Source organism: Ochotona princeps, chromosome 15 (genome assembly GCF_030435755.1).
Source record: "Ochotona princeps isolate mOchPri1 chromosome 15, mOchPri1.hap1, whole genome shotgun sequence".
Lineage (NCBI taxonomy): Eukaryota > Metazoa > Chordata > Mammalia > Lagomorpha > Ochotonidae > Ochotona > Ochotona princeps.
In genome coordinates, this window is record NC_080846.1 from 3,220,565 (window position 1) to 3,243,420 (window position 22,856).

The 22,856-nt window shown below is 58.7% G+C and overlaps 1 protein-coding gene across 2 annotated transcripts in view; it reads right to left on the reverse strand.

Annotated features, from left to right (window-relative positions):
* The window catches only part of MPPED1 (metallophosphoesterase domain containing 1), a 50,367-nt gene extending 32,666 nt beyond the window's left edge, over window positions 1-17,701 (reverse strand). Inside the window, exons 1-3 of one of the 2 annotated variants that reach the window (XM_058673391.1) lie at window positions 17,448-17,701; window positions 6,507-6,817; window positions 2,119-2,300 (exon numbers count right to left, since the gene is read on the reverse strand). In XM_058673391.1, the coding sequence (XP_058529374.1) occupies window positions 2,119-2,300; window positions 6,507-6,730 (406 nt within the window). In that variant the 5' untranslated portion in view covers window positions 6,731-6,817; window positions 17,448-17,701. Of the gene's footprint in view, window positions 1-2,118; window positions 2,301-6,506; window positions 6,837-17,447 lie in introns of both variants that reach the window. The other variant, XM_058673392.1, reaches the window with a different exon arrangement.
* Window positions 17,702-22,856: the final 5,155 nt, after the last annotated feature.

Below are 22,856 nucleotides of genomic sequence, written 5' to 3' on the forward strand. Positions count from 1 at the left end.
CTGTGGTGTTTACCAGGACATAAACTTGCCCTTTAAAAACCAGGCTCTCTCTGGCTCTATGCCTAATTCATTAGTTTTTTAAAAACCATACGTGGTGGGCATCCTGCTTCGTGGTTCCAAAGGCTGCGTTCCATATGCAAGGGCTGGGGTTCCACCCCCGGCTCCAGCTCCAGCAATAGTCCAGGCTCTGGGTGTCAGCCTGGCTCCGTCCCCAGGCATCAGAGGCAGCTGGAGGGTGAACCAGCAGAGGGCAGATGTCTGTCAGCCTCTTAGGTAAAATTGTTTAAAAATCAGAGAGAGAGAAAGAGAGAGAGAGCCATACACTAGAAAATAAGCCCCCATGATCCAGACGTCAGCTCTGGAACAGTGTGGATCCTGTGTGCCTACTGCCCTCCGACGAGCTTTCTAAGAACTCCCATCACTCAGACCCCGTCCTGAAGCCTTCTTCCTGGTCCACGAGGCCACGGGCACTGCCCTGCCCCCATCCAACACCTGGGCTCCTTGCTCCCACTCTGGGCTTTGCAGTAGCTTCAGGACAAACCGCCTCCTCCTTCTCATCCTCAGCCCTACCCAAGGACACCTCCTCAAGGAGGCCCTCCGAGCAGCTACCGCCACTCTACCTGGTGGGCCCCTGTGAACGCCTCCTGCTCCCTCCAGCGTCCACATGGCCTCATGTGCACCTGTGCACCCCCACTCTCACTTTGGGCCTGCTTCCTGTTGTGCTGCGAGCAGACTGCAGGTGGTTATTCCTCAGCATCTTGATTCCCTACAGACTCAGCCTCAAGGCCTTGGGTCCCCTCCTGTGGGAGCAGCCATCACCCCGTCCCCTCCTGCGGGACCAGCCATCACCCCGTCCCCTCCTGCGGGACCAGCCATCACCCTGTCCCTTCCCTGGAAGCCCCGATTTGCCACGTGGGAGCAGTGACGATGACTGACACAGCACTCTACAAAATTCTACCAGAACTGCTGGGGCAGGCAGGACCTGTGGGAGCTCCTTCACAGTCCCTCAAATGCCCAGCTCTCTACTGATTTGCAGGAAAGCAGCAGAGGATGGCCCGAGGGCTTCACCCCTGCACACACATGGGAGGCTCGATGCAGCTCCAGGCACCTGCCATTGGCTTGGTCCAACCTTGGCTGCTCAGTGGCTACTTTGGGAGTGAACCAGTGGGTGATATTTCTCCTCACCCTCTTTCTGTGTCACTTTGCCTTCCAAATACACACACACAAAAAAAATCTTCTTTAAGATTTATGTATTTTTATGGCAAAATCAGATATACAGAGAGGAGAGACAGAGAGGAAGATCTTCCGTCCATGCTGTCCACACACAGCATCACATGATCAGTTAGGTAAGAGGAGCCCAGGGTCAGAAACCCGAATTCTCCCCCATCAAACGGGACAGCCCCAAGACTCAGCGGACAAGCAACACTGCAACCCCAGTGCTTAGCCTGGCGATGCTGCTGCCTGCCTTGGGAACGTACCAGGCAGAGCCCCACAGCTCATATCCGGGGCCCCACAGAGCAAGGACAGGCAGGCATTCCCTCCCGCCCCGGCCTCCATGTGAGGCAACCAAGCCCAGCACTGCAGGTACACTGCCTCGTCTGAAAACTCCATGTTTGAAGTTCTGAGCCTGTCGAACTCTGCCCCCGCGAGCAATGCCAGCCTCCACCAGCCCTCTGCTTGCACAGGGAGAGCAGCCACACGGGCACCCACGCACCCCAGCATGACAGCTGGCCTGCCCCCTCCCTGGCAAAGGCAGCTGAGCAGCGGTGGTGGGTGGCCGAGTTGGTTCATGCAGCCAAGTACCCACCCTGACTCTGCCATCTGCAGCCATTCACTCCATCATGCCACTCATTCATTCATCAGCTGCCACGCGCAGACAGGGCAGCCCCCAGCCGAGTCCCTCCGGGAGGGTCTCCCAGGTTCCCCAGCTCCCACAAACAAGAAGTCACAGCTGCAGCAGGTGTAGAAGGGAGGATAGGGGGTGGGACGGGGAGGGCCCAGGGAAGGCTCCCCTCTGAAACTGCGGAGAAACACCCGGGAGGGGACCTGGCAAGGACAGAGGGAGCACCGCTGGGCCAAGGCACAGCCCAATGAGGCCCTGGGTGGGCGGGGACCTACCGAGCCACTCGTTGAACTTCTTCACCTCGCTCGGCAGCCCCAGCTCCGTGAAGTCTCCGGCGTGGATGAGCACGTCTCCGTAGGGCATCTGGATGGGATCTGTCCTCGAGTGGGTGTCAGACACGCAGACAAAGCGGGTGTAGCCAGGCGGCTTTGGAGCATCATGAGGCACCGGGTCCACCCTGTAGGGAGTGAGGCCCCTGTGGGTCACGGGGTCACAGAGCCCAGGGGAAGCAGCCACCATGTCAGCCCCAATCGGATCCAACCCCACAGGGACCGAGCACCCAGACTCCCTGCCTCACTAGCCCTCCAGGGGATGGTAAGGGAAGGGGCAGGTGCAGGATCCAGGCAGCATTGCTGGGAACATGGGGTACAGAGGCACCCCTGGGGCACAACCACTCACGGCATCCCAGGTATTTGCAACCACTTGCTAAGCACAATGATTCAGAGACTTCTGGGGGCACTGTTGCAGGTCCTGGTGCCCAGGAGCCCTTCACGGCCCACAGGGGTCCCCACCCCACTCCTGCTGGGACCCCCATGGTGACATTTCCCCAAGACGCCCCTCCAGACAAGCGTGTGCTGGAGGAGTTTTCATGTTTAAATCTAATTATGCGGCAAACCGAGAACCGTGGCGCATTGGTTACATAAATACTTTTAAAGACATCTTTCTAATTATCCTTTTTTTTTTCAGACAATATACTTCGAAGAAATTTAATTAACACCTTCTGAGAGCCACGGGTTCGGCATGCTAATGTACAGGAAGTATTAGGGCACAGCGCCTGCAGAGCCCGCCTGCCTTACCCCAGGCCACAAGAGGAGGGGCACCTGGGCCCTTCCTCCGGGTGGCTAAGCCGGGTGGAGCCCACCAGGAGGATGCTGGACCCGGCGGAGGCAAGGACCATCCAGGCAGGTGCCCAGAGCACCTCCGCATCTCTCCAGGGATTCGTACCTTCACTCGTCCTTTCCACACACCTGAATCCCCACTGGGCCCCAACTCTGAGCTCAGACCTGTCCTGCCCTAGGGCCTGCAGGAAGCCTCAGACAGAGTGGAAGCTGGACTCTCCCTCCCGGCCATTCTCCTCTTCCCTGGACCCCCATACCCCCTTCTCAACCACAGTCTCACAGGCAGCTGGCTGGGGCTCCACCCACACACCTTGCTCACGCCCATACAACGGATTGGACCAAGGGCCGCTAGCTGAGCCCGGCCTATTGGCTGGCATGGGCCCCAGGGAGCCTATCACATTCATTCATTCATTAACTCCTCCCCCCCACACACACACACTTGTTTTGAAGATGGCACTAGGTAGCAAAGACCCAGGCAGAGAGGCGGAGACAGAAGGAGGGACGGGGCCAGCAGACCAGCCCTGGAGCCCAAACGTCCCAGCCTCTCTACTGAGCCAGCCACAGGTGCCCCTGCAGCCGCCGCCCACCAGCTCCCAACAGCACACCTGGTGAGGGTGTTGGGCCAACTGGGCCAACCTGCTGCTGGAGCCAGGGCTCTTTAATTAAGTGTACTCTGGTTGCCTCCACCCTGAGGCTTGGGAGCCTGCAGAACATGCAAACCCAGCAATCCCAGAGGAAGAATCGACTCACCTCTCCAGGCAGGGCCATCTGCTGTGTGGATTCTAACAAACGCTCAACCTTGAAATCCCACGGGGTGGCCATGAGGCCTCCCGGGAACAGGAGCTCGGTGTGTGAGGCTCCTCCAGGCACTGCTCACGACACCCATGCAGGCTAGGGACCCGCCCTTTGTATCGGGGGGCACACCACGCAGAGATGACCCAGCTGCCGTGGAGGAGTGTGGCTCAAGTTTGAAGGCAGGCTTAGGGTCTGGAATTCACACCAGCTGGCCTCTTGGCAGAGTCTGGGTCCCTATTTCCCACTTCCTGTATGTGGGAAACCTGGAGAGGCCCTTGGTTCCTCGCTTCAAGCTGACCAGCGCTGGGCGTTGTGCTCATCTGGGGAGTGAGCCAGCAATTGAAATATGTCTCTCTCTGTGTAACTCTTTCAAAATAAGTAAGTCTTTTAAAATAAAGTTAGTCCCCTGGGCCCAGCACAGTGTCCTAGCAGCTAAAGTCCTCGCCTTGCACACCCGGGACCCCAGATGGGTGCTGGTTCTAATCCCGGCAGCCCCACTTCCCATCCAGCTCCCTGCTTGTGGCCTGGGAGAGCAGCCAAGGATGGCCCAAAGCCTTGGGACCCTGCACCCACATGGGAGACTTGGAAGAGACTCTGGGCTCCTGGCTCTGGATTGGTTCAGCTCCAGCCGTTGTGTCTGCTTGGGGAGTGAACCAGCAGACAGAAAATCTTCCTCTCTGTCTTTTCTCTCTCTCTCTCTCTCTCTCTCTCTCTCTATATATATATATATATATATATATATATATATATATACACATATATATACACATATATACATATATATGACTTTGCAATAAAAATAAATACATCTTTAAAAAAATAAAATAAAATAAAGTTAGTCCCCTGGCTCAAGGTCCTGGCTGAAGAGTGAACTTGAACCCAAGTCTTCATAAACTTGGGCACATGACCTCGGTATCTTGGGTTGAGCAGTGTGGCTGTTTCCCAGGGACTCTGCAAGGACCAGAGAGGGGCCCAGACAGCAAAGCTCCCTGTCTCCTGGAGGAAGATCTCATCCACATAAAGCTTCTACCTGCTGAGGTGGCTTGGAAGCCTGAACCCCATCAGCAGCACTCCCAGGCCAGCCTAGCACTGGGTCCCCCCACAGGCAGCGCGGTGGCAGGAACGGTACAGGATTGAGGACGTCACCCCCAGGTCCCAGACCCTCACTGGTATCTGGGCTGGCACCTAGGCTGGGTGACCCCCTCTCCTCCTGCTCCTTGACCCTCCCAGGCTGCAGGTCAGCTGTGCAGTGGGGGATGGGGCAGGGGTGGGGCTATGAAGACTGGTTAGGTTCCTATCACATCCAAGACCCTACAGTGTCCCCCCATCTCTGCTCACCTCCCTCTATCCTTCTTCCCTTCACTTCCATCCTGACAAGCCTCAACTTATACACGGGCATCGCAGGCAAACCCCGTGACCCTGTTCCCAACGACTTGGGTACCTGGGAGGCACCACTCACCCCTTCCGTTCGCTGGGAGATGAGGGCCAGGCAGGGAGAGCATCCTCCCTGCAGACTCCCCCACTGCACCCCTGCACCCCTGACCCTGCAGCTGCTTTTGCTGGCCCCCTCACTTAGCTCAAGGCATTGCTGGTTCCCTGAGTGTGAGACGGCACCCCTAGGAAGCCCTCCCTGATCTTCTGCGACCTTCCTGATCCCTGTCCTTACCACATTCTTGACCCTGGTCTTCCCTTCTTCCCATTCGCTGGGCCAGGCCCCAGAGACAAAGCTCTGTGCTGGTGAAGGCCAGGGACGCCCAGGGCGTCACTGAGGAGGCAAGGCACAAGCGTGATAGCGCAGAGCAGCCCGAGAAAGGCAAGGGGCCGACTGGGTACAGAGTCAGCTGGATGAGAGAGCTGCTAGGCAGACACCTTCCCCCCCGACCCCTGGCACTGCCCCTGTATAGGCCCCATGTGCTAGCTGAGTGCCCACAGGCCAGCAGGCAGGTGCGCAGGCGGCTCTAATCACACCAGCCTTGGCCGCGGCCTGGCACAAGTTCACAATACAGACTGCCCACTGCCCGCCCGGCCTGTAGTTCAGCAGCCTAGGCCTGAGGCGGTTGGTCGACAGCCTGGACTCAAAGCACTTGCTGGTCATGTGCACCTGACAGGGTCCTGGGACCCACCCAGGGCCTTGCCCTTCCTGTGGTAAGGCTGAAGGGGACACCGGGAGAGTGAGGAGGTGGGGTCCTCCCACAGCGCAGGTCCAGCGCTCTGCTCTCCTCCACCCTGTGCCTGGGGGCCGGAGGAGAGCCAGGGAGGAGCAGGAGTAGGGGCCTGCTGTTGGCGTCGCTCCAAGGGGGTGCCCAACCCATGTATGCGCCCCTCCCAGGCCCTGCCAGCACAGCCCCAAGGGGCACGTGATCTCCGAAGGCTCTGGGAAAGCCTGCTTCCCCACTGGCTGGCACAGAGCCTGGCAAGCCGCGGAGCCAAGGCGAGACCATCAGACCCAGACTGTGGTCCCAGCCAGGCAAGGACAGACGAGCCTGCAGTATCTCCCTTCCTCTCTCTGGGACTCTCCCTCCACCCTCCAACACTGAGTTAAGGCCATCATGCTGGGGTCACCACCCCAAAGAGCCCAGGGTTGGCGGGAGGGGGCAACTGAACCCCACCCCACAAAGTTACAACATGGCAGAGCAGACTCAGGGCCTCCACATCTGGCCTTCCCCTAGCCAGTCAATACCCACTCCTCAGGTTGCCCACCTGGCTGTCCCGGCCCCCACCCCAGCTGTCCCAGCACCCCCCCCACTTACATCTGCACGTGCGGTGGCTGGAAGCGGCCCTGGTTGATGTTGTAGAAGGTGAAGGCCTGGGTGGGGTTGGAGCTGTACTCGTCCACCTCGACCAGGAGCCGGCTGTGCTGGTGGCGCCGGGCGCTCATCACGTGCGACTGGGAGAAGGCCATGCCCAGGCCGCAGGGCAGGAGGGCCAGGGCCTCGGCCTTCAGGACGCCGGCATCCCACCTAGGGTGCCACATGGGCCTGGGCGGGCTTCCCGGGCATTGCCCACTGCCGCCTTCTCCACCACTGCTGCCGCCCGGCCCCCCGCCAGACCTGCAAACAGCCTGGGGAGACGGAGCAGAACTGTGCGACAGTTAATCTGTTTGGGATTTGCTTTATTTAATGTCAGATGAAGATTTAGAAAGAAGGAGAGGGCTGGGAGGGGCGGGGGGGGCGGAACCGGGGGGGGGTGGCGGTGGGGAAGGAGAAGAAAAAAAAACATAGTCGTACAGCTCAAAAACTCATTACAAATCTTTCCAACTCAGCAGTTTGATGAATATACTTCGATGAAAGAAAAGAGAAGGGAGAGGGGGCAGGGAGCAGAGATAAATAAATAAATAAGAACCCGTCCACCCCAGTGCAGTTGGTCGGTGGCAGCGGCGGCAGGCAGCAACCAGTATGCCAAAAGATTTCAAACTTTCTTTTTTCTCTCTTTTTTTTTTTTCCTTCAACGAGATCCTCCTGCCCTACGGCGGAGGGGGTGGGGGCAGGCAGACAATGATGGGTGTTTTGTAAACAGGCTAAGTTAGGCTTCTCAGCAGTGGAGAGGCGACCCAGTCCCCCCTCCATGCCGACCCCTCCCCGGGCACACCCACCGGGCCCCAGGCCCACACTCCAGCAAGCCCAAGCAGGTGCCGGTGAAAATTCATTCCTCGGCATCAGATTTTGCCTAAAGAGAAGGGACTTCCCCATCCGCCTCGCTGGCCTCCTCCACCACCCGGAGCTTCACAGAAACGAAGCAAACCCTCATGCAAGAGGCCTCCCCACCCCTAACCAGGACCTGGAGTTTCTCATTCCACTCGGCCCGGCCCTGGGGTGGAGTGCTCCCCGCTGGCTGCCAGCTAAGTCCCACAGCACCTTGCAAATGCAGGTGGCAGGCGAGACCCGGCACTGCCCCTCACAAGGCCACCAGGCCCACAGGGTTCCCAGTTCCTTCCCATAGTGATTGCAGCTTAAATGACATGACTCCATACGAGTGTGTGTGTGTGTGTGTGTGTGTGTGTGTGTTCAGTCTGTGGCCCTCCAGAGCCCCCTGATGATTCCATTTGCATTGTATTTAACCAAGGAGAAAATAATGTCATTTGAACTAGCCCTGGACAGTCACATCCCAATCATGTTAAGGGAAGAAAAAAAAAATTCCCTCTGCTTTGCGCATGGAAGAATCGACACAGTCAGAAAACAAATTAGATTAGGAAAATGACAAAAAATTAGAGACTGGAGAACATTTTAATTATGTGCAAAGCAGAAATGGGTTATTAATTTTTTCAAGAATCTCCAGCATCCCCCACAGAAGCTAAAATCAGAGTGATGCCCTCCTGCAATCCCCTCCCAAGATCACACCTAAAGCCCCAGTACGAGGTCCTCACCCTGAGCACATGAGAACAAGTCATCCTCTTACACACCAGTGTGTTCCTGGATGAGTGTGAGGGCCCCCCGGCCGCGCACAGGAGGCCTCTGGGGTAGGGGAGTCCTGGGTCTGCCGTGCAGCAGGCCCACTCCCAGCATGTCCACGTGGCTGCTGCCTGGCTCCTGGAAGCCCCCGAGGGAGGCTCCAGGGTACCAGATGCCCACAGCTCTGCCAGCCAGGATCCAGCCAGGGAGGCAGCACTGTGTGAGCTCAGGTCATCTCCCAAGCTTCCACTCGCAGAAACGGCTTTGACCAGATCAGTGCCACCCACCAAGGCCTCTGATGGAGGAATTCCCATCTCTCCCATGCAACAAATGCCAAGGTGCCTCAGACACGGAAAGTTTCAGTAAGGCACGGTGAGGACAGAGCTGAGCCCTGCCCAGCGCCTGAGTCCCGCCTCCTCCACCTGGAGCCCCCTGCCTCCTTCTGGCTGCTGGCACCAACTCTCTTCTCTGCCAAGCTGCAGCCTCCAGGGGACCTCAGGCCAGGATTCCGTATTGCTTGCTCACTCTGCCAGCCCAGGACCCCTGAGCGAATGGCTTCACCTCCCGGAGGCTCTGTTTTCTGGTTGACAGGGCGTCAAAGAGTGGAGAAGGTGAAGCGAGGTGACTGGTGCAGCACTGTTCTTGGAGCCCAGCAACCATAGCTGCTGACTCTGAGCATTCTCACGTTATTATCCACTCAAGATGTGTCCCTGATACTTCTCAAACACTGAATTGCTGAGCCATGGATGGATGAAGGGAGACAAGGAAGATGGAGAGAGTGTGAGGATGGAGAGAGGGAGGGATGCAGAGACAGATAAACCAAGGATGTCTCTTTCTGGCCGTCTTGAACTGATGGAGGGTGGGTGCTAAGAGAACTCAACTGTGGACCGAAAATTTGCCACCCTCTGCCCTTCCTTATTCAGGAGGCAGCCAGGACGGGCACAGCCCTTGTGAAAGGTGAGTCCCAGGAGCCTGTGCCCACCCCTGGCCCAGAAAGCAGGTGCCGCCCGCCCGTGGCACCGAAGGACTCAGGCGGCAGAGGCAAGGCAAGCAACACAGTGTCCCGGAGGCGCTCGGAGACGCTCGGCAGCGCAACGCCGCATTTCACATAAAGGAGGATCCAACGGGGCCTGCTCGGAGAAACCAGGCACACTGGGAACACAGAGGCTTCTTTTAATACCCATTTAATATTTATAGAGCCGCAGCAACACGGCAGCCACCATGCGGAAATGCGGCAGCTTCAGCAGTACAGACATCTGCTGGGGGGTGGGGGGGCGGAGAGCTTCCCAAACAGACGGCTTTCCCAGGAAGCACGGATGCCCCCCTTCCCACACTGCCCACAGGCCAGCGCACCGGGACCTGTGGCCAACCGGCCAGCCAGCCAGACGCCTGGGTTTCCAGCCTAGCTCTCTGTGCCATTCTGGTGGGGAGCTGCAGGTGCATGTCTGAGAGCGGAGAACAGAGCAGCAGCACGAAGGGGGGCTGGGACGAATGCACTGCAACACTGCTTATCCTACAGAGACCGCCAGGAGGAAGCAACCAAGCCCCACCCCTCAAGGAATAAGGGACAGGGTGGGAGGATCACAGTAAACAGAAAAGACCCCCTCTGAGCAGACTCCCCCAGCACCACAACATGTTGATGGGAAACTGAAATTAAGAGGCGCATTTATTTTGGTGCAAAAAAAAGAAAAACCAATGTATGCAATGCTGTGTGCATATGCACCTGCAGGAAGACGCTGCAGGGTGATGTGGCTAGGCGGGGATGGACGGGGCAGAGGAAGCAGCAGTGCAAAGGCCAGAAGGCGGCACCGACACAGCGCAGCTGCTTGCCGTCCCTGCTGCTTGCTCGCTCGGGGGCTGTGGGCTTGACTGCAGGAGGGAGCAAGTCTGCAATTCAGCCTCAGAGGCTGCTCTGTTGTGGATTGCTGGGCAAGTGGCTTAACCTCTGTGTCGGCTTTCTCCTTGGCGAGTGTTCTCAAGGTTACACACGGGATAGAGAGAACCTCACGCCTGCCCCTCCAGACAGCCCAGCCTGAGGAAGTTCCAGGTCTCCCTGGCCCAGTACCAGCTCAGAAATTGCCTCCATTTGTTCCTGAAGTATTTTTATTATTATTATTATTATTATTATTATTATTATTATTGTTATGATTAAAGGCAGAAAAAAAACCAGAAAACTCCCACCTGCTGGTTCCTTCCTCTGAGTGTATGTTACAGGAAGTTGGAATCAGGAGGGAAGTACAGCCAGGACTCGAACCTAGGCACCCAATGTCAGGGGCAGGTGCTGCAGTGGGAGCCATAACAGCTGCACCAGGTGGACCCCACCCTCCCAACACTATCTGGGATCCGGTGCATTGGCTCAACTCGCTAATCCTCCACCTGCAAGTGCCAGGATCCCAGATGGGCTCCGGTTCCTGTCCCGGCTGCTCCACTTCCCATTCAGCTCCCTGCCTGTGGCCTGAGAAAACAGTAGAGGATGGACCAGACTTGGGACCCAGAAGAAGTTCCTGGTTTCTGGTTTCAGGTGGGCTCAGTTCTAATCGTTGTGGCCTCAGGGGAGTAACGTAGCGAATGAAAGATCTTTGTCTCTCCCTCTCTCTGTAAATCTGCCTTCACAATAAAAATAAATAAACCTTAAAAAAAGATTCCCTCTTGAAGGCCCTCACCGGACAGTCGCTGGGTGCAGGAAATCCTGTCAGGCTGCGCTCGGGAGGACCCGGATGTTGCTGTGGGGCGCCATGGTGGAGGTGATGAGGGGGAGAGCTGATGTCTCAGTAAGCAGCATGCCGGGAGGGGATGGCCCCAGCCTTGTCCTGCCTTCTGCTGTGGTGGCCTCTGTCACCAGGCCACACCGCACCTCCTCGGGCACATCTACCACCACCGGGGGAGGCCCTGCTCCTGGAGTGGGCTTCAGGGGCAGCCAGGCCGGACCCTCCAGCCTCCCTCTCACTCCCCAGGCCCAGCTGCAGCACGGGGGTTAGCAGGGAACCTCCCTGGTACAAGGGGAGCTCTGTGCCCTGCCCCGCTCCGCTCCCCACTCACAGTCGCATCTGTCCACTCTGTCCAGGGCCTGGGAGCCATCTTCCTGGACCTCCCAGGAACCCGCATCTGACCCAGCCCGCATGCACGGCAGAAGAACAAACGGCCTGTAAAGTCATCCCAGCTGAGCAAATGAGTGAGGCTGCACTGCTTCTGCGTCTCACAACTGGGGTCTCAGAGACCCGTTAACTTCCCAGGGTCTCAGTGTGGCCCACAAGAAGCAGGCAGAGGCAGAAGCCCCGCTGCCTGCCCCCACCCAGGCTGCCAGGAGGAGCAAGGCCCAGCACACAGCAGGTGCTTCTCTGCTGAGTGGCAGAAGCTCCCCAAGGAACATTCTAGGCCTCAGCATTCTCAGGTGATCAAGCCCTGTCGTGCCCCCACCCCGGGATTCCTGTCTCCTCTTCCCTGGCCCTGTTTGGTGATGATTTTGCTCCTGGAACACAGCTGCTAAATGTGCCTGATCGTCCGTGGCTAGGTACCCAGGGCACATGTCACCCTGCCCCACCATCGGATGTCTGAGCGTACTGGGCAGTCCCAGACATCACTACTCTTCCACTGGACAAGCCCTCACTCCAGACTCTAACTACACAGACACAAAATAATACCTCAAAGGACTTGGGACCCATGCGAGCTACCAGCCAGACTGGAGGGCATCCTCAGAGCTCTGTCACATCTGACAGCGAACAGCCGACAGCCAACAGTGAACAGTCGACAGCTCGCAGTGGACAGCCGAAGCAGACAGCCAATAGCCAACAGCCCACAGCAGACAGCCAAAGCAGACAGCCAACAGTGGATAGCCGACAGCTCACAATGAACAGCTGAAGCAGACAGCCACCAGTGGACAGCCCACAGCAGACAGCCCACAGCAGAGCAGTCTGCAGGCCCCCGCTCAGGAAGGAGACACTGGGAAAGGGCTTGTTTGACAAGTGTCTCAGCAGCAGGTGCATTTTTGCAGAGACAATGCCTGGGTCACTAAAGCAGCCCAGGCCTGTCCCAAGGACACTTAGGAATGTCTGTACCACCCAAACCAAGGGCTGCTTCATCCAAGGTTTGAGGCACCCACCTTCATCCCACCCAGGACCCCAGTGTCACCTCCAGCTCTCAAAACCAGCAGGGCAGGATCCTTGATGGCACAGTCAGTGCCAAAGCCACCGTCGCTTCTTCTCTGTTCGCTGAGAGACCAGAACAAAACCGTGCTGTCCCCAAACTCCGTGACAACCAGGAAGGCACAGGCACAGCTGCTCGCTCAAGCCCCAGGACAGACATCACGTGCAACAGCCTTCAGGCTCCCAGCCTCTCCCCCAGCTCAGCCAGAAGCGGGGCTCAGAGCCTCGCACAGAGGAAGGCTTTTGTGGCTGTGTGGGGACATTGTCCCACCTGGCATTCCAGACCCCTGAGCACAACACAATGACAAGAGACTAAAATGGGGGTGTGGACCTAGGGGGTTCCTTTCACAAGTCACGCATCCCCATGAACTCAAAACATCCCCGCCGGATTGTGTCTGCTCTCCTGGTCTAGCCTGCACCTGAAAACATGCAACTGACTGAGTCGGTAGTTTGAAATGTCATAAAGGATAAAATAAATACAAATAAATAGCAAAAGAATGCAAAGTGAAGGGCCAGGAGCAAACAGCCCAGGAGGGGCAAAGAACCCAGACGTAGGCCTGCCATGAAGGAGGAGGAGGGAGCGAGGACGCAGCCAAGGCCGGGCCTCCTGTTTCAGCACCCCGAGTTTGCAGGGAGAACGCTGGCCTGCAGCTGGGATGAGCGGCACAGCTGAACAAGCAGATGAGCTGGGAGGGATGAAGGAATCCACCAAGATGGGGAAAGGAGACATATTCCCTGAAAAAAAGGATCACCCACAAGTGACTTTAAAGCATTTACCACTTAAAAACCTTTTAGCGGGGCCCCATTTGAATGATAACTACAGGATTTTAAATTACATTTTCTAATTCCTCACCACGGCAGCCCCCGGCCCGGCACTCACTGCCACCTCATTTTCCAATTATGTACTTTGTGATTTTAGAACGACAAAGAGTGCTACTCCCCGTAAATAGCTGCTCACTTATTCCTTGCATTTGAAGATAGGCAGGTGACGGCTCATCCGGCCTCTCTTTGGACCCTCAGTCTCCTGTGTTCCCATTACACAGGAGGAGGCGTGGGTCCCCAAGAAAGCCCCGGAGCCTGGACTAATGCAGGGCTCCTTGCCCTCAATGCCTGTAACCACTGAGCAGGGCAATGATGGCACAAGTGAGCTGATTTTTCTCCCTTCTGCAGCATGAATTTCATATTCAAGCACTCGAGGTACCCATGCTCAGTGGGGTCGGAATGGAAAGCTGCCCAGATCGGCTGCCAATCAGTGCCCAGGCCACCCACGCCCAAAAGCAAGTACACAGTCCCAGTCGGCATTCACCAGCCCCTTTCATGGACACCTTGGGGTCACACCCTCCAGAGTTTCCTGGGCCTCGGGGAGCGGGGAAGAGGCGGAGGGTCGTCGTGGCTCAGCCTTCCAGTGCAATGTGCCAAGAAAGTAAATGCAGATTTACAGTTCTGGTGGAAATCTATTAAACAGATGTCGCTGAAGCATCATCAAGTCGGCTCTATGGTAATGCTACACTTAAGTCTGAGATTGGGGCTTTGCCATTTTTATGATCAGCTCGAGAATGTCTTTTCTGATCTTGCAGAAATCTGCAATTAAGGATTAACCCCCCTACAACACACAAAAGTATGATCAATTAAATACCGCGTCTGAATGACAAACTCACAAAAGCCCGTGTTCTGCTCCCTACCTGCTGGTATGCAGGCAGCACTCGGAGTGCATGAGGGGTACAGGCGACCAGCATTTTGCTTTTCCCATAAATACAGCAAGCCCCTCCTTTCCACCCCCCGCAAAAAAAAGCCCAGGTTGATACGCAGGGACAAGGCAAGGTGGCTGGTCGGGCAGCCACAGCCTGCGAGCTGCAGTATTGTCTCAGAAAAGCAAGAAGAATGAAGTGGAGGGAAACCGTAAGTGTGTTGGAAATTGGAAGCAGGCATCATTTCTCCTTCAAGTGATGAAATAAGCATGGGCGATGCCAAAAGTCTTTTCGTGTGCAGCAGCGCCGAGCCTCCGATCCTTCGTGCGAAGCGGGATGCAGATGCGAAGCTGAGCCAGACCAGTCACCTTATCGCCGATGCCAACTTCCCCAGGGCAGGCCAGGGCAGTGGAGCCACAGGGTGGTGGCCAGGTATCTCTGGCTCTGAATAAGGTGCAAGTGGCAAGGCAAAAGAGGGAAAAAAAATTTTTCCTTCCTCGTCTTGTGTTTTGACGGTAGCTGCTTCAATGCAAGATGAGTGTCCAGGCTGTGGCTCGGAGCTCGCCAACCCAGCTCCCACGAAGCCCGGTGCCCCCAGCTCCCACGAAGCCCGGTGCCCCCAGCTCCCATGAGACCTGGTGCCCCCAGCTCCCACAAAACCCTGTGCTCCCACCTCCACCCCAAGCTGAATTCACAAAAAGACGAGGAAGATCTGGATTCAAAGTGTGAGCTCAAAACCACTGCAGGGACCCTGCACGGATTCAAATGTTTTAAAATGAGATCAGGCAGCCATAAGTACTTCAAACAAAACCAGAGTATAAGCAAGTCTTGTCTCATTAGGGGAAAAAGGGGAGAAAAAGTCAAAATAAAAGCAAACATTAGTATTAGCAGCAGCCAGAACAGGGGAGGAGACATCCTCCCAGCCCCCTCCTCCCCGGACTGCCCCCTGTTCCCCAAGCCTCGGGCACATCCTGAGACTTGGAAGACCCCCTTGGCAAGTCTGCCTCTTGCGGGTGGTGGTTGGTGCAGGGACCACCACCTTTGCTCTGAGGGGCACCTCCCCACCCCGTCCCACCACGGCCCCTTGCCCCAGGGGTACAGGCAGACAAAGCTACTTATTGCCGAGCCAACAGGCAAGATCGCAAGGAGAGGAAGGATGGAGAGGGGAAAACATTTTTTGTTCCAGCAAGGGAGGGGCAATGGCAGAGACACGTCGTGTTGTTGTCACTTTAAAGATTTCGACAGACAATCTAGGGGCCAGGCAGAAATTCCTCCCAGAACTGCTACAGCTTGCAAGGCAGCAACTGCCCTCTGTCTATCACATGTTTGGCTGGGCCTCCTCCAGACCAGCTCAGAGCCTCTGCCTGGCTGATCCATCTCGCAGGCCCACCAGTCGTGGCCAGCGCCAAAGCCTGCAATTGGGAAAACGAAGTCACTTCCAGTGAAGCAAAGTCCAGGAGTGTGAACCTGCCTCTGGAACGCTGCAGTAAAATCAAGCTGCCATCCTTAAACTCTTCCACCCAGTGGAGACAGAGAGAGGAGGGGCGAGAGATGCGTCCTAGGTGAGGCCTCTGCCTGCCTGCGAGCATCAGGTTCAAGGCAGAACCAATGTACTCCCATCACTTTCACCGGATGAAGACTGCAAATCTTCCGGGTACACCGGGCACAATTTTAAAGGAGGCATCTCTGAAATGTTCCTGGCAGAGTCGGGGCCACAGCAGAAACCCCGAGACTCCTGGCCTGTACCAACACCTCGTCCTGCTCCACATGTCCATATACACGTGGGCTGTGGGCTGAGCATGCCACACAGTGGACAGCTGAGAGCAGGTGACACAGCAGCATGCCAGGGCTCCAGTCTGAGGCAGGCCTTCCTGAATTCCTGGGGCTGAAGGAATATGTGGGAAGGCAGCCACAGAATGGAGCCCTTTCCCGGGGTGAGGTCGGGAAGCTGGGAGCCGGTCACTGTGGGCAACCCAAGTTGGCAGCACTGGAAGTGATACAGCCAGCTCGCCCCAAATCTATCTTGAGAAGAAAGATTTTAAAAGAGCTACAAGTTCATCACTCGGAAGCCTTTTGCAGGGAGGTGGGCACCAGGGGTTCTGTGCAGCGTGCACCGTCCCCCTGTTCAAGAATGCCAAGGCCTGGGGGTGCCCCAGCCTCAGCCCACCCAAACACAGGAACCGTGTCGCTGGGCTCCTGTGACCCAAGTCGGTGGCCTCTCCTATTCTCCCCAAAGCATTTTCAGCCGTGCCACAGATCACACGTGAAGTTGGTTTAGTTTTTTATCTCTCCCCTTTAAAGGCTGGTCGGGTATGGACCACCAAGGGGGGTCTGCCTGCCCCTTCCTCAGCATGGCCACTCCCTGCTGACAAGTCTCCCAGCACCATCCAGTGCCCACCTGCACAGCCAGCTCAGGCATTCAGCAGTGGCTCACTGTTGTCCCCCCAGTTTAACTAGCTCTCTGGTGGGCTGGTCAATGGAGTGAGGACCATAAAGAGGGCAGAGACAGCCCAACTCCCAGAGGAGGGTAAAGGGGAGAGGGGCCAGCCCCACACTGGCAAATGGGTCAGCCGGACACAACCAGGGTGATGGCAGCAATTCCAGAACGCATGATCCTGACCCCAACTGGGCCACCAGCCTGACCCTGGGAGGGCTGGGGGTGGGGATAGGAGGAGGTGGGTCCAGGCCCTTCATCCCCACCCCAGTTCACCGCGCCCTCCCCAAGCTGTGGCTGACAACACATCCGTTCTCAGACTGTCACCTGTCCCTGGCCAGGGGGAGGCTGAGCCAAAATTCACTCCCCTCTGACACATAGGCCTTGGGGTACATGCACCATAGTAAGGGGTACTCCACAGGATCGGCTGTCATGAGAATACTGCCTTTCAGAGTCGGGACTGTCTGGGTCGCCCCTGAATCCCCGAGCTGGGCAGGCAGCGGGTAGCGCTCAGCAATGGGTGGACGCACGAGTGGACGGACGCAATGCATGAAGTTTCCACCAATACCCAGCGGAAGTGGACAGCCCTGCTCCTCCCCTGAGGACAAGAAGGGGCTTCGCCGCGCACAGTAGGAGCTCCAGCGCCAGCAAGCACCATTGTTAGCACAAGCCCCCCCACCCACCCCCGGCTTCGCCACTGAGCTCCGAGCCCTCAGCCCGCTTCCCTCACCGGCCGCTCAGAGCCGCCGGCCGCGACTGCGAGCCAGGGAAAAGTTTCGCTGACCCCACGGACCCGGCCGGAGTCCCGCGCCCAGGCCGAGGCCCCTCCCACCCGCACCCGCTCCGCCAGCCCAGCAGCCCGGGTGTCCGGCCCGGGCGCGGACACCGGGCAAAGGCGGCCAAAGTAACTTTGCGGGTGTCCCTGCGCAGCGCCGCGGGCGTCACCCCGCGCTGGACAGGGGCCCGGCCGCGCCCCCTCCCGGCTCGCCCCCCGCGCCCTCGCCGCGCCGCGGACGCGCCCCGCTCGCCCCGGTCCTACCTGGCCCCGGGCTCCTCTTCGGCGGCAGCGACGGCCGCGAGCAGCAGCGCGCACGGAGGGAGGCAGGGGCCCGGCTCCCGGGAGGGCGGCGCGCAGGGGCGGGGGCTCCTTCGGCGGCGGCCGCCTCGCCGCGCGTCCGAGGCTGCAAGTGGGAGCCAGACTCCTCCTTCGGGGGGCGGGGGGCTCCCCGCGCCCCCTCCCGCCCCTCCCGCCGCCGGGCTCCGAGCCGCCCCGGCTCCCCCGCCCGCCGCCGCCGCCGCCCCCCACCCGCGCGCCCGCCGGCCCCGCCTCCCCCGAGCCCGGGCGCCGGGAGGGGCGCGCTCCCGGCCCCTGCACCGCGATCGTCCGCGGGGGCCCCCGCCAGGCCGGCCAGGCCTCGGCCCTCGGCCCCCACCCGGGCCCGGCGCCCGCATCCCGCCGCGGTGGGGCCGGGAGAGGGGGAGGCAGCGCGGAGCTCCGCGCTGCGGAAAGGGAAGGCGGTCGCCCGCCGCGCCCGCCCCCAGCCCCAGGGACCGAGCTGGGCCGCGCGCGGGCGAGGCGGGGGCGCTCTCACCTCGGGATCTGCGGCCGCTGCGCAGGGCCCCGCGAGCAGGGGTGCGCGCAGCTCCTTCCGGGGCGCTTCGGCCCCCGCCTGCGGCCCGGACCCCTCCCAGGGCCTCCAGGACACCCTGCTCGGCCCCCTCCGGGCCTGGGTCTGGGAGCTCCCTGGCTGCCCTGCTTCTGCGGGCCCCAGCTCCTAATCTGGAGGGGCCAGGGTCTTCCCCCTGGACACCCATCTCTTCCCCTACCCTCAAAGGCCAGCACTGTGGGTGACCGCAGGTGGGGTAGGGAAGCGGCTCAGGACTATGGAGAACCCAGTGACTGCGGCCTTGCCCGAGTGCCCAGTGTGCTGGAGTGTTTAGCCAGCGTCCCCCAGACAGCCAGATGAGAAGCGGTGTGGCCCCTCAGGGGCCCCTGGAGGAAGGCTTGTGGATCCCCTCCCCCAGCCGGTCACCTGCTGCTCCCCACTTCTCCCACCGTCAGACTAGGGGCGGGAGGCACTGCAAGCCTGGGCTGCTCTGGGGAGGCAGCAGGGAAACAGGTGCAGGCCGGACATGGGTACAGTTACCAGGTGTGACTCCCTGGAGGTGAGACACCCTGGCTGAGCAATTGGGCAAGGTACCCCATGCAGAAGGAAAGGTGACTTCTGTCACCTGGCAGGAGTGAGCTCAGAGGGGCAGAGCAGGGCAGGGGCAGGCAGCCTTCCTCCCCTGGGGGTGGGCTTCCAGGGGATGGGGGCGGGGCAGGTTTTGGAGTAGGGTGTGGCCTTGGCAGAGGAGGAAGGGCTGGGGTGCAGCACGCCCCCAGGACTGTGGATGGGCCAGGGGCTGACCAGGGCACGTCAGCCTGTCACCGCTCTCCTGCTTCCATGTCTTGGGACCCCATCTCTCTCTCCAGGGTTAGCCTCTGGAGCTTCTCTCCTCCTAGGGCTACCCACGATGACAGGAGATGGTCCCTGCAGGCTCCACCTGCTGTCTGCCGAGGACAAGGTCCTAGCTGGGCCAGAACCTCAGGACTCTTCAGATGGGGTAATTGCAAAGAATTACCCTCCCTGATCCACAGGTGAGTGTGAGGAAATGATGTGACTCTAATCTTCCACCACCCCCAATCCTACCTCCTGTGGCCAGGCATCTGTGAGGCACAGGTGCCTGGCAAAGCTCCCGCCAAGGGCACCTGCCAGGACCTGCACTGCCCATTCTCAGGCACTGGGCTGTGCTCTTCACCCGCACTGTCTCACAAGATCCCACATCTATCCTGCTTGCCTAGGCTGCACCTCAGAAGTCAGGACTGCATGCCTTGGGGTGGGGGGTGAAGCTGGGGTCCTGTAGGAGCCCTGTGAGTGGGCTCTGGAGATGGGCAGCATAGGCCCACTCTTAAAAGAGAAACCAATCTGGCAAACACGACAGACATTCTGCTGCTAGAAAAAAATCTCGTAACAGTGGCAGTTGTTCCTGGACTAAAAGAACCCCCACACAGTCCGCCCTGCTGCACCTACCAGGGGACGGCTCGAGTGGCTGGGAGACATTTCCCATGCACCTACCGTGTGCAGGAGGCCAGGGGAGAGGAGGGAGGGAAGGCAAGCTGTCTGCCCAGAAGAGGGGGCAGCTGGGGACAGGGAGGGGCAGGGACAGCCAGGATGCCCCAGAGGAGCTGCAAGGACCAAGGGGAGCCAACAGCCTGGCAGGAGATCATCCTGCAGCATGCTCGCTGTGCTAACAGCACTGGTGATTCCCCCACCGCCAACATACACACACACACACGCATACCCGACCCCATCCAGGAAGGGGTCCTGCCCAAGGCGGTCACCACAGCTGCTTGCAGCAGCCCCCAGTTCAGAGCAGACCTAAATGTGCAGCTGAGGGAGTTGGTGTGTGAGGGGAACCTTGGGAGCTAGATTTTGTCACCAGAACTCAGCCCATATCCCACAGGGAAAAGGGGAAGCCAGCAAGTACAGAGAGCACCTGGCCCAGGGTCCTGAAGGAAAGATGTGTGTGTTTGAAAGGTAGAATGAAAAAGAGGGGGAGGGAGAGAGGAACAGAGCGTCTCCTCAGATGTCCACCACAGCCAGGCTGAAGCCAGGAGCCCGGAATTCCATCTGGGTCTCCCACGTAAGTGGCAGGGGCCTGAGCACTTTGGCCCCCATTCGCAGCCTGCCCACCATTGGCTGCAGGGAGCTGGATGGGAAGCAGAGCAGCGGGGACTCCTCTGGAATGACAGTGTCACAGGCGGCAGCTTAACATACTGCACCACCAGGCCCGGTTCTTTGTTCTGCCTTTTCTGCAGTCATCAGATTAGGATGAGGGATGAAGATCCTGGGACCCGGAAGCTGGTGTGAGAGCAGGTGTGGGGCAGGCCCAGACACCCAGAAACTCACTGACAGAGTGACATAAACTTCTGTGACCTTCCAGGGTGCTCCACGGGCACGCTGTCACCAGCACGCCAGCACGTGAGCATTCACACACATGTGTGAAGGCCTGGGAATGGCTGTGGCTGAGGCAGAGAAGCCAGAAGAGGCCAGAGGCTGAGGTCAGCCTGGGTGGGTGCATATCCAGAGGCAAGCTTCGTATCCTTGCTTCTGTCCCCTGTGGTCTGGCCAAGGTGTGGACCAGCCAACCCAGGTTTATCTGCATCCTGGGCCTTGCAGAAGGCAGGGCCCACAGCAAGAAAGCCACATTCGGTCAGGGACCCAGTGTACCCACAGGAGGTTCAAGCGCAGACAGGACTACCCAGCTCCTGAGCCATGCCCCGAGTGAGGGTCCTGCCTCCCCTGCTTCCGGCTCAGGACTCTTCCTCTGTCAAGGGGGAAGTCAAGGACAGTACACGCAGAGCACCTGCACTCTGGTCGTTGTCCAGTACGTCAGGAATCTTGCTCTGTTTGATTGTATTTGACAATGATTTTCTATCTGCTAGGTCACTCCCCTATTGCTGGCAACAGAAAGGCTAGGCCAGGTCAAACCAGAAGCCTAAGCCTCAATCCGGGTCCCCTGTATGGCACTGGCTGCCTGCCAGGATGCCCGTGGGAGTGGGACTCACATCCAGCCACTCCAATATGGTCTGCAGCATTCCAAGCATCAACTTAGCCACTGCACCAAATGCTCGCCAAACGAAGAGAGAATTACAGAGCAGGTGGGCAGGAGGGAGAGAAGAAGACTAGGAAGAGATAAAGACCTTCTACCTGCTGTGCACTCCCCAGACAGCCAGGATGACCAGGCCAAAGCCAGGAGCTTCTTTCAGGTCTCTCACTCGGACAGTGGGGTCCAAATGCTCAGGCCGTCTTCTGCTTTTCCGACTGCGTCAGCAGCGAGCTGGACTGGAAGTGAAGCAGCCAGGACATGAGCTGGTACCCACATGGGCAGCCAATGTCCTAGGCCTCGGATTCTGACCCAGTTCCTTTGCAACATTCTCTGAACCTTGGTTTTCTCAGCCAGAAGGGGAAGGAAGTGCCGGCTCCCTACGGGCTTGAGGTGTGCAAAGACCCGCTCCTTGTTGGAGCTCAAGCCAGGCTGACGGTGTCTAAGTTAGCCCCCACACCATGGCCCTCCTCCCATGTGCGCGCTGGCTGGAAGGGGCCATCATGCCCCACTCTGTGGTTCTGCAGAGAGGAGCTCACTGTATCCGAGGCCCCACCCCAACAGGTGCCTCTGAGTCCTTTCCCAATGCCTTGGCCAACCTTACTGGCAAAGGAAGACTAGAGGACCCATTTTACAGATTAGGAAATTGAGGCTTCCAGAAATTTCCAGAGCTGTCCAGCCCGTGTGTAGTAAAACCTGGCCTCTAGGACACCTGCCTCCCCCTTCACTCAGCCATGAGGGCACCAGGCTGGTTCCGTCCCAGTCATCCATCCCCCACACCCATCCCCCCGCCCTAACACACACACCCAACAAGGATGAGTTACTGTCCAGAGTCCTGGCCAGGCCCAGGTCTGCCCCCACACACCTTCTGCACTCTGCCTGGTTGCCCTGGAGAGCAGCAGAGGCCTACGACGTCGAGCCTGGCCACCCCTGCCTCGGGCACCACATGCCCGTAGACACCATGCTGCAACTCTCCAGGTCTCAGATTGTTTTCCTGGTGGTGCATACTCAGTAAACTCCTGTCAGTCTCTGCTCCCTCGTACTGACCAGGTCCAGCCAGACACAGCGACCAGGGCTCAGGGGTCCAAGCAGGGTGTATCTTAGAACCTGCTGAACAGTGGGACCTCCTAAACCTCCTGGAGGGGTTGGGCAAACCCCGGGGAGAAGGCAAAAGGGGCCAAAAGCCGAGACCTGGCGGTGGGAGCCCTGAGTGGCCCAGTGCCACCCTATGAGACACTGGCAAGGGCACCTGGGGCCCTAGCCACGCCTGGGCAGGTCCCTCAGGGAGTAGGTGGAGGCTGAAGGCCAAAAGCTCAACACAGTGGGAGTGAAGATGAGGAGGCTGGGGCGGAGACATGGTTCCCTGACAGCAGCTTGGTGCCAATGCCCAAGAGCCAGCAGGTGCTGGGTGTCGCTCAGCCCAGGCACCCACGTCTCTTCATTCACTCCTGTAATGGCCCCTTCTGCTCCGGGGTGCCGGGCAGCAGGAGCTGCAGAGCTATGGGGTCCTCAAGCTGTCTGCAATTAACAGAAAGTAGAGACAAGGGCAGAGAGTACAAGTCCAGTGGCACACACGGCACAGCGCCAACGGATCCAGGAACGCTGGGCCCATCTCCCCAGGGGTCTCTGTGCCAGAGTGAGCCTCCCGACCCATCCCTGCCTGGGCCAGGAAATGGGCCAGGTCTTGCATCCGCCCTCATGTGCCCGCCGCAGATGGCACTAATTGACCCCTGCTATCCTCACACAAGACTCCAGAGCCCCTGGGAGGGGCTGGCACTGGCAAGGGTGTCCGCCTGAG